This window comes from Fulmarus glacialis, unplaced genomic scaffold, assembly GCF_000690835.1.
Source record: "Fulmarus glacialis isolate BGI_N327 unplaced genomic scaffold, ASM69083v1 scaffold4648, whole genome shotgun sequence".
Lineage (NCBI taxonomy): Eukaryota > Metazoa > Chordata > Aves > Procellariiformes > Procellariidae > Fulmarus > Fulmarus glacialis.
This window is the reverse complement of record NW_009228813.1, coordinates 53346-64262: the sequence shown is the minus strand read 5'-3', so window position 1 is coordinate 64262 and position 10917 is coordinate 53346. Positions and strand designations below refer to the sequence as shown.

At 38.2% G+C, this 10917-nt stretch overlaps 1 protein-coding gene across 1 annotated transcript in view; it reads left to right on the top strand.

Moving 5' to 3' along the window:
• The window catches only part of ZRANB1 (zinc finger, RAN-binding domain containing 1), a 31321-nt gene that overhangs the window by 17340 nt on the left and 3064 nt on the right, over positions 1-10917 (top strand). Inside the window, 4 exon segments of the mRNA XM_009583599.1 lie at positions 1136-1207; positions 2072-2270; positions 5951-6077; positions 6950-7079. Of these exon segments, the coding sequence (XP_009581894.1) occupies positions 1136-1207; positions 2072-2270; positions 5951-6077; positions 6950-7079 (528 nt within the window).

Here is a 10917-nt window from a genome sequence, read left to right as displayed (position 1 = left end):
TCCTAACCCCTCGAAAAAAATTTTAGTTAAAAAAAAAACAAACATACAAAAAAAAAAAAAAAAAGACTACCCCATAACACCCTGCCTGCACCAAACAATAGTACAGCAACTCATGTGCCTAAATGTGGACTTCACTTTTAGGAGCCCTTGGACATGCATTTTTTATGGAATTAAGAGGTATCTTTGTGCCCTTGAAATACCACTTTGAGCCCAGTCATTATCCCCTAGATTGCCTGAAGGGATGTTTCTGTTTAACTATTTGATTTACTCCCTTAAGTTTCACAATTGTGCTGAAGCTAGCAAAGTTTCTCTAGTTGCTCATCTGCCTAGCAACCCTTTACTACTTATCCTGTATTGAAATGCAGGCCACGAGCAAATCTTTAAAGTGTAGCAAATGTTTGAGTTTTAGAACATGTGTTTATTGTTCTGCGTGCTACAGGAGTCACAAGAGTTTTGCCCATTACACAATTTTCTGCCCTTTTTTATAGTAATGGTAGATCCACAGTTGCAGATCCTGTCTGTAAAGTTCTTGGAACAATTGTCAGTAGTGGCATTTTCCATGTCATAGCTCAATAGTTTTCCCATTTCTTGTTTTCTAACCTGCAAACTGTGGCCTGCAGACCCTTGGGGTTCTCTGAACTATTTTGCTGAAGTCTGCATGAAATGACTAAGAAAGTGGGTGTTCTGTACAAGAACAAATCTCTTGGCAAACTGTACCTGTCCTTTGGGGGAGACCAGGGAGGGGAAATCATTCAGATGTGGGTGGAAAACTACTGCTTAGGATTGAAGCTGTCCTAAATATAGTAGGGTTGAAAATACTCTTCCCCCCACCCCAAAGTGGTTCTCTACTTCGCTTTCTCCTTCAGAGAAATCCGTTCTTACCCTACGTGTGCTGTGACGATCCTTTCTGCATAAAAGGTATGACAGTCAGTCTGAGATACATATCTACTTCAGTGTGCTCTATGAAGCCTATGGTCACAAATGACAGATCTGAAAATAATAGCAGCTTTTCAGAGGAGACGTTAGGGATGATAGGGTGAAAGCTGTTGCGTAAGTTCTCCTGAGCATCAACTGGTAACGTTTCTCTTTTACAGTGACACAAAGTGACTTTTGTATTTGCTTTCTATTTTTCCAGATATTGAAGACTTACCGCCCACAGTCCAAGAAAAGTTATTTGATGAAGTACTTGATAGAGATGTTCAGAAAGGTAAATGAATCATAAAATCATAGAATAGTTTGGGTTGGAAGGGACCTTTAAAGGTCACCTAGTCCAACCCCCCTGCCATGGGCAGGGACATCTTCAACTAGATCAGGTTGCTCAGAGCCCTGTCCAACCTGACCTTGAATGTTCCCAGGGATGGGGCATCTACCAACTCTCTGGGCAACCTGTGCCAGTGTCTCACCACCATCATTGTAAAAAATTTCTTCCTTATATCTAGTCTGAATCTACCCTCTTTTAGTTTAAAACCGTTCCCCCTTGTCCTGTCGCAACTAAAAAGTCTGTCCTTCGGTGCTCTGAGAATGGCTAGAGTATCTCCTTGCTTTTCATTAGAGAATATTTCTGTTATTAAAAAAAAAAAACGTGTGTGTGTATACATGTGGCTTTGTTGCCTGAATTTGTTTTAAGTATAGATTTGATGCTTTCAAGTTAATCTTCACTCTGGAATTATTTTAATTTTAACATTTACAATCTATTTATGAGGCAGAGAGAGAATGGAGTCTGTAGAAATTATGTTTGTAATATATCCAAATTTTAAAGGTTTTTAAAGCTTCACAGTTTTAAGTCACAAGATCTTTAATGAAAACCGAACAAATCTTTCCATTCAGTAACAATCCTCAAACAAATGATGTGATGCTTTGTTTAAGGCTATGGTTTGTTTTGGTTTTTTTCTTTCTTCTTTTCTTGACAGTATTTTGCCCGAGGAATGACTTTAGCCATTGTAGTTCACCTATTTTTGTAGTATGAAGGAAAACTTAGTTTTATTCGTGTAAATGCCATTGCTGTGCTGTTCAGATTCTCTGAGACTTCAAAGGAATATAGGTTTTAAAAGAGGTTATTGTTGTGTTGCAGAGCTGGAAGAGGAATCTCCCATTATTAACTGGTCACTGGAACTGGGTACGCGCTTGGACAGTAGATTATATGCACTTTGGAATCGGACTGCAGGGGACTGCCTGCTTGATTCAGTACTACAAGCCACTTGGGGCATTTACGACAAGGATTCAGTGCTGCGGAAAGCTCTTCATGACAGTTTACATGACTGCTCACATTGGTAAGTTAGTTTTTATGTCAACTTTAAAGATAGTTTTCCGTGTAGCATAGTAGTTGATAGTAGTATGGTATTAAAAAGAAACACAGCCACCACTCTCCAATTTACTGTGGATTGTGTGCCTCAAAGATGTTGAGTCACAGCATGATTCATGTAGTAATCTAGATCTAGCGTATTTTACATGCGAGCGCTGGAAACTTGGACATTCTGAACTCAGTGACGGTATGTGATATTCAGCAAATAGCATTTAAAACAGTAAAATATTTTATGCTGTGTGCTTGTTGAGAGTGCGCTGACCACAGTTAAGACTGGAATTTACTTGCAATGTAAATCATGCACATGCCATGCCTTGCTGCTGTTGGTGGAAGCTTTGCAGAAGATCGTTGATAGAAGATAGCCTTTTATTCCTGTATAAACCTTTCAGTATTTTCATTCCATCTGCTTAGTTACAGCTTTATTCTGTATTGCTCTTTTTGTTCCTGTTCTGTCTGCTAAGATAACGGCAGTAAAGCAGAGTGTTGACATTTAACTAGTGCTGTCATTTGGCCATAGAATTAATTTATCATTCTGTAAAACAACTTTTGTTGTTGAGTCACAGCATGATTCATGCAGTAATCTAGATCTAGTGTATTTTACATGCAAGCACTGGAAACTTGGACATTCTGAACTCAGTGACGGTATGTGATATTCAGCAAATAGCATTTAAAACAGAGTAAAATATTTCATGCTAGCGGAAAAATTCTTACAGTTGGACCCCCAGCGGTGTCCACCAGCTCTCAAGTGTGTAATGGACTAAAGGAAGAGATCGATAAAAACTAATAATGTATACACAGGTGATTAGATTTCCTACATTCTTGTAGTCAAGGACAAGAGAAACATTATCAGCAGGCGTGCTAGAGAAAGAGCCTGTCCCCTTGCTCTGTATGCTGTACAGGAAGTCAAAACAAAGGTTAATTTTAGGGGTACCTATAAGTAGCTTTTGTGATTACTGTCCCCACCTGCCTGCTGGTTGGAGGAAACTCCCAAAATTAGCACCCGGAGCTGGATTCGATGAAGTGGTGCTTCAGTAACAGTTCTCCCGAGAACCTGTCTCTGAATGGATGTGTCACTTACTTTAGAGTTGTTTATAATGGAGTGTGCATCTCGACCACGCAGGAATGTCCCTGGCATCACAAGCAGTTCCCCTGAGGCCAGAACAGAAATTTATGATAGATCAGGTTTTGTTCTTTACGGTAACAAAACCAAGCATGGTATCCAAAAACATGCTGCAAACTATTGAGGTTTAAACCAATCTTTCAAAATGTTAGTGTTAACTGTTGTTGACTTACTGTTATATCTAACATAACACTCATATGTAGAGTGTATTAAATCTGATTAAGCTTTTTAGTTCATGTTCTAGACAGAATTTGCATTTTACTCTGAATTTACTTAATCTTTATCCTTATTGGAAGCACAATTTTTTTTTAACTGATTCATGTGTTCCTTTATAGTTGCTTGAATACAGCCGCCTACCTTCAGCCTGGGTAATCTTATTTGCTAGTTTGTCATCGGAAAAATCAGTAGGAGTCCTTTAGTTAAGTTCTGTTGTAAATTGGTCATCCTGTACATCCTATACTTGCTGTATAGATTCTGTGTTGGCCGAGATACATTTACTTTTTAATTTTGTGGGATAGGATGTGTAGCAGATAGAAAGTGACATTGTCGTCGCTGGCTTTAATGATAGTTGCTGAAGGAGCAGGCTCCTAAATGCAGTCACTAGTCTCGACAACAGTATACTTAAACTTTTATCTTGTGAAATTGTTCTTCAAAGCATTCACAGAGACACTTAAAAATGGGTATTTTTATAGTCAGACACAGAACATTCATGTAACTCATTTGGCCTCATTTTGTTATGTTTATTTAGATTCTGAACAAAGAAGAATCTATTTACTAGAGACAGTCTAGTGTCTAGTACTCAGAAAAAGCTCAATAGTGAAGTTCCCAGAGGCTCTGGCCTGTGGAGTCTTTTCCAGTCACTTTTTAAATGACTACACTTTTTTTTGTCCCTTTTTGTATTCCACCGTTAGCTTTTGATGGAGAGCTGCATATGCCCTAAGTTGGCTTTGAGAATTTTCTTTTTTTTTAACAGATGCATTCAGTTCTCTTGTGTTAAACTGAAAAGTTTGTTTTAAATGACATAAAAATCTTGAGCCTTGACTTCTGTCTACAAGGCTACGTCCTGTGAACATCTACAGATAACTGTGTCTATGGCTGACTAACTCAAAGAAGAAACTTCTTTAGGAAAACACTTCCACAGTAGAACTTTTGTGGGGTAGTATTTTTTGGTTGGTGTTTTTTTGTGTTTTAAGCAGAATCTGATTAAACGTCTTTCAGGAGACCTAGCAATTAATTCATTTAGCCCAAGGTGTTTGGTTCGACATTTCTGGGGGAAAACAGGCAAGATACCTTATCAGCTGCAAAGATGGAAGTGGTTGATGTATTTGTATAGAAACTGGCATGTAGATAGATCCAGAAGATTCCCTGTAGATGTATTACCGTGAGTAAGCACATAGACCTATCACAATGTCTTATTAAGAGGTCTTTTAAGCCATGCAAAGGTTTTAGCTGTGCTTGGGAAAGCCAGCCTCGTTGGTGACAGCTGTTATAGACACCAAGATTTTAGGATGATTACATCTTTACTGAAAGCATAGGAAAGGTTTCTTCCACACACACTCACTGTCTGTTAATTTTCTCAGATTTTAATTAAATGAGTTCATTTCAACGACTTTTTTAATAAGCTGAACTTCAGAATGGTTTCTTTGTATTCACAGTAAAGGCCATTGTTTAAAAGTTGGCTTCACACTCTTCACTAAACCCGTGTTCCTAATGTGAAGTTGTGGCCTTTCCATAGTGTGGTGACGGGAATGAGTTTAAAATTTAAAAAAGCCAGCATCTGCTTTTTAATGTGTAGGTCATTTTTCTTTGTAATTGATTAAGAAAGATAAAACATTAGGACTAAACTAGCATACAAAAATGCTAATTTTAATTTAAACAGAAAAATAGAAATCCTGTGACTTTAAAACGATCGGTGTAAATCAGATGAATCCCACTTTCTATATTTGATTCTTATCCACGCCGCTTTATAACTGTTCCATATAATGTGAAATTACCATACTCTTTGCTCCAAAAAGTGATCTAAAACAGATTCAGCGTCTTAACCACGGTCTATTTGAAGTTGGTACTCAAGTACTTTGGAGTCAGTTGGCTCACAATATGGTCAGGATTAGAGAATACCTGTATTGTTTGTATGAGAAGAATGAGCAGCTCCTCTTACATGAAATGGAATGTCTTGGTTTTGTTCCCTGTACATCAACGCTTAAAAGTAAATAAGCCTAAATAAGGCTTCAAAAAAAGCTTATTACCAGAAGTATCAAACTAGCCAGGAGCCTGTTAAGAACTTGCATCTATTACAGCATGTTAGCTGTAGGCATTGCGATCCCAAGTGATTTCTTAAATGAGATTAGCAAATGGAGTCTCTTGAAGATTAAAAAAAAAAAAAAGTTTTATTGATGTATGCTTTCTTTCTTTCCCCTTCTATACAGAGTTGGGATAAAGAATTACAAGGGTTGAATATTGCTATCGGGTGTATGGTGGTTGAGTAAATATTTTTGTCTTTGCCACTCTTTCTGTCCCTAACATTTTAGGTTCTACACACGCTGGAAAGATTAAGAGTGGGAATCGTGGTATTCCCAAAGCTTTGGTTTACATTTCTCATTGCGAGAGGAACAGTGGCAGGAAGATTGGGCATTCATACTCTCTCTTGCAAGCCAGGTAAGGAAGCGTCTTTATAAGATGGCTGTTAGAAAGGATATTTTAATCTTTCTGAAAAGTAATTTCAAAAACTCAGAGTGTTCTTCAGGAGTAAGAATTCTCATGTATAAAGGAAAACATTCCTCTTAAGCCAGCAATCTGTTGGCTGTTACTGAGTACACTCTTCCGGCCAAGGTGGAAAAGTTCATTTAAAATTCTAATTTTTGACCTTACCATTAAGCAGTACAGTACAAAAAAGTCTGTTTCTTTTGGTGTCAGAGTGAAGTCTGTAGAATTAACTAGTAGGCAATCATCTATTTAATGTTCTGCTTCCTAGCTCCTGCAACACTTACCTCCTAGAATATACCTACAAATCTGTAAGCTTACACTACTAAAACTTCAGCAAGCTGATATTTTCTAACTCCTTCTCTAAAAATGAGATTTACATTCCTGTAAGCTTCCAACTATAGGAATATTTTTAACTTCTCTCTTAAAGTATAAACATGATTTTGGTGCTATTTTCTTGTGATTTGTTTTGGATGTGCTCTTTTCGTATCATCAAAAGGTGACCTTTCCTCAGATGAGTGAATTATTTTTAGACTAAACATTATGTAGAGTTTCACTTCTAACTGGGGAATGAAATATGTTAGATTGAATCTGGGCAAATGGACAAAAAATTATTACTGACAGATTAAGTTCTTGTGCAAGCTGAAATGTTTTTGCTTATTTCCAACTGATACGTAATAGTCTTCCAGTCTTTCATTTTTTCCAGTCAAAGCTAGGTCACTCTTAAAAGGATTTTTCTGTCTCAATTTGGAGACTATATTTCAAATTTCAAAGTAGAGACTGGTAAGTTCTGTTTCAAGTGTTGTCTTTCTTTGTGTTTGGTTCAGCCTGGAGCGAGTTTGGAGCAGACACACATTTTTGTACTTGCACATATTCTTAGAAGACCAATTATAGTATATGGAGTAAAATATTATAAGAGTTTCCGAGGAGAAACATTAGGATATACCCGCTTTCAAGGTAAGCCTTTAGTTTTTCAAATTTAGTTTTAAAAAAGGCTCAGCTATAAATCATAAACATAAAGGAAGTTGAAAGGAGAGTGACATTAAGCTACTGGCTGGAAGAGGGTGGAATGATATTGTAGGTAAATTTTTGTTAGCTATTAAAAAGAACAAAACAATCCCCTCAAAACTTGCAGTTTTTCATTGTATAGTGGGCTTACTGCCTGTAGCCACAGTAAAATTGTGTTTTGACCTCCACTCAACATGCCTTTAGTCTATGATTTATATAAAACGTTCTGATTGTGAAAACTTATCAAAGTGGTGTGGTTTGTACTGCTGTGAGACGCAAGAGGTTTAACAAATGGAATTTGAAATCCCGTTCGCTTGCGGTACTAATGGCTGTAAATGTTCATTTCAGAAACTAAACTGTATTTAGCATTTCCTGAAGGAGGCTCATAAAGTTGGGGGCGAGGCAGGCAGAAGGTGTTTGCATTGGCATAGTTTCTCACCAGAGCAACGACGGGTGCTCTTTCAGGACGAAGGGGCATGGCTTATCACTCCGCAGGAGGTGATTTGTGAAGCAGCCCTGAAGAGCAGTGAAAAGGAGTCACCCTTAAAGCAAGCGGCAAGGGTATACAGAGAAGGGTAAAGAAATTAAAGTAGGGTGGAGAATGATAAAGTTGAGCTTTTTTTTTTTTGTAGTTGATTAAAGTAAAAGAGGTGGCAACTTGAACGTATGCTGTAGAGGCTGAAAAGGAAGGAATTCTGTTCATAAATGCTCTAGTGACAGTTATTATGTGAGGCATAAGATTAAGTAATTTAGTTACAATTACGTAATATTGGTCGACTGATAATGTAAATCTCACTTTCTGTAAAAGTGAATTCCATGATGTAGTTAAAAGGAAGTTTTAAAAATTTATCTGTGTTTCAGTAATTCACCCTTTACAGCAAGTGTGATGTAAATACCGACCTATTTCTCAAGTAGTACTATAATTTTGCATTGCTTGATCAGGTTCTTTCTGACTGTTTCTCCTCCTAATCTTCTGGGCAAACAGCCTAGCTATCCTTAAGATAAATAGAAAGATGTTTAGCTGACTCAGTCCAGTTTTGCTTAGACGTATGTTTGTAGATTTCTAAAGATGTGTATTCTATTTTGCAGGCCAAATACGTGTTTGGCTGACTTTCCTCTGTATTAGATGCTAACATTTTAATATTTTCCTGTCTACAGGAATAAAAACATAGGAGGGATTGGGAGCATCTGTACATGCTCAGCAGTAAACAAAACCGATGTGGAAAGAACTGATCAGGCACTGTGGGCGTGTTACAGGGTGTTAGGGCGTTTCTTTTGCCTGTGGTTCATCTTCCTGGCCTTAAGTATATCTGCTTGACTACTACCTTACAGTTGTTTTCACCAATACATCACTATTTATTTATAGCTTAGTAGAGGACTTCCTGAAACATCTCTTAATGTGATTTTTTTAAAAAAATACACTAACTTTGGAAGGTGGCAAACCTTATATAGAAGAACTCCAGGCTGTGGAGTTAATGTCAAATGTGTAACCCATTATAACTATTTAGAGTCTTCAGAAAATCTGAGAAGCTGTTTGGCTTCTAAGTTTGGGACAGTGACGAAACTTCTTTATTTGAGGAAATGAAATACTTTCTTTGAAGAGTATAAAAATTTGGTACTCTTTATAGTTACATGTTATCTTTTATTTGAGATAATGAAAGGATAGACTGGGAAAGAAGTGTTATTTATGTGATACAGACTTGACGCTTCAGGTTTGTGTTGCTTTTAAGTGAAAGGCTGAGTGGTTTGCAAAATGTTTTTATTTTATAGATTGGGCATTGAGGCAGACAAGTGTTACATCGCCTAAATATGCTGAAATTGTTTTCTTGCTCTGTGAACCAGAAGGTAACCGGGTGTCTGGGACAACCTTTTGCTAGACACGCGTTTCCAGGAATTTAGTCAGACAAATATTTATGACTTGCGTTTGCTTGCCATAAGCTGCATCCATCCATCCACAGAAACATGCAACACTGTGAACAGGTGAACTTAGGAGTCCTGTTTCAAATTACCTGGTGTGACTTCTATCCTTGTCCAACCACATTTTTGTGGTTAATGTGTGCTAATTAAATGCTAGCAGCACAGCTGAAACCAAACAGCCATTGGACTCGTAGTAGTATGGGGTGCCAAGACAAGTCTCCTGTAAATGGTACAAGACTTGCTGTTCTGGGCTTGCGTGTGAGCTTTGCTTGGCACGTGCCCCTTCGGTGAAGCTTTGAGGAGTGCTTGGGCTTCTCTGACTTGCTGTATAGCACCCTGCCTGTGTTTAAGAAAGAAAGAGGAGAAAAAGATTGCGGGTTATAACAGAGATGGGGAAATGAATTTTTTTAACGCTTACTTAACGTCATGGTTCAGTTCGTAGCACCTTGGAAGGTACTGTAAACCCCCTATCTGTCCCTGAAATCTTCTCCCTGATCAGAACTTTTTTCTCCAGGGATTCCTTGTTCCAACTTGGTATCCTTGCTGTAACTGTTGTGAATTCCATAACTGACAGCCTCCTTGTTTTCTAGACTGCAATTGACTGTTAATGCTTCTTTAAATATCAAGGCTTCGATTGTGAAAGATCTATTTACTCAGCCTGAAGTATGCTCCTGGTCTAGCTGCATGTATTTAGTGGCATGAATACATAGCTTTTAAAATTAAACTGGAAAAAAGGTGACTGACTGAAATTATAATCAGATCAGGCTGGAGAAACTCAATCCTATCTGGATGGCTTCCAGGATAGGTGTTAGCCTGTACTCCTTACTTTCTGTGACTTGTGTGCATGTCATCAGTATTGTCACACTACCTTCTTAATTTTTATATCAGATTGACTTTTATAAATCTTTAGAGCACTAGATACTCTCCGTGATAATGCCTGAAATTCCATTCTTGTGCAGCTCATCACGTAACATTGAGGAGGAATGGAAAGTGTACACAGCCTTCTGACTTGGGGAAATTATTAGTGTGGCATTTTTAGTAAGACAAAACAATAGTGAAAAAGATTTCCAAAAAGTTGCTGAATTTCAGTGTAGAGATTATGGTGAGGTAAACAGATTAGTTCCACTCCTCAACAGGTTACATAGCTATGCCTGACGCAGGAGTTCTGTGTCGTTAGATGAGACGCGAGATGCTCATATTGATGAGACTCTTTGCTTATCAGTGATTTCTGTAGCCCCGACAGCACTGAGTAGTGCTGGGGGCCAACATCTACTGGTTTGGGGCAGCAGGGCATTAACTGTGTGTATTGATTGGCAATAAATTAAATTATACTTCCCCAGATTGAATCCTTTTTGTCCGTGATGGTAACTGGTGAGTGATCTCCCTGTCCTTATCTTGACCCACAAGCTTTTCATTGTGTTTTTTCCCCTGTCTTGCTAAGGAGGGGAGTAGGAGAGCGGCTGGGTGGGTACCTGGCAGCTAGCCAAGGTCAGCCCACCACACTAGTGTAAGTATCCTGAGGAGTTGGCCCAGTTTGTGAGTGGAAGGAGGGGATGTATCTCTGTGATCATAACTTGTGGAAGAAAAGGGGTAAGCAGTCACCCTGAGGGTGCTGATGCTTTCGGTTCTGAAAGGCCTCGGAGACCTAACCAACTGTATATAGATAGCACCATAATATTTAAATGAAGCATACAATATTAATAAATTAGTTTCCAACCCTCAGTGCTTGATTGTTTTGCTGATGCTTCAGACTAAAGATTGGAAAAAAGTTGATGAAGTTGTTTCTCTGAGTGTGCCTGAAGAATGAATTTCCAGGAATTGAGGGACTGTCTTCATTACATTTGACTGTTAGTATGTTATATTCATTGTA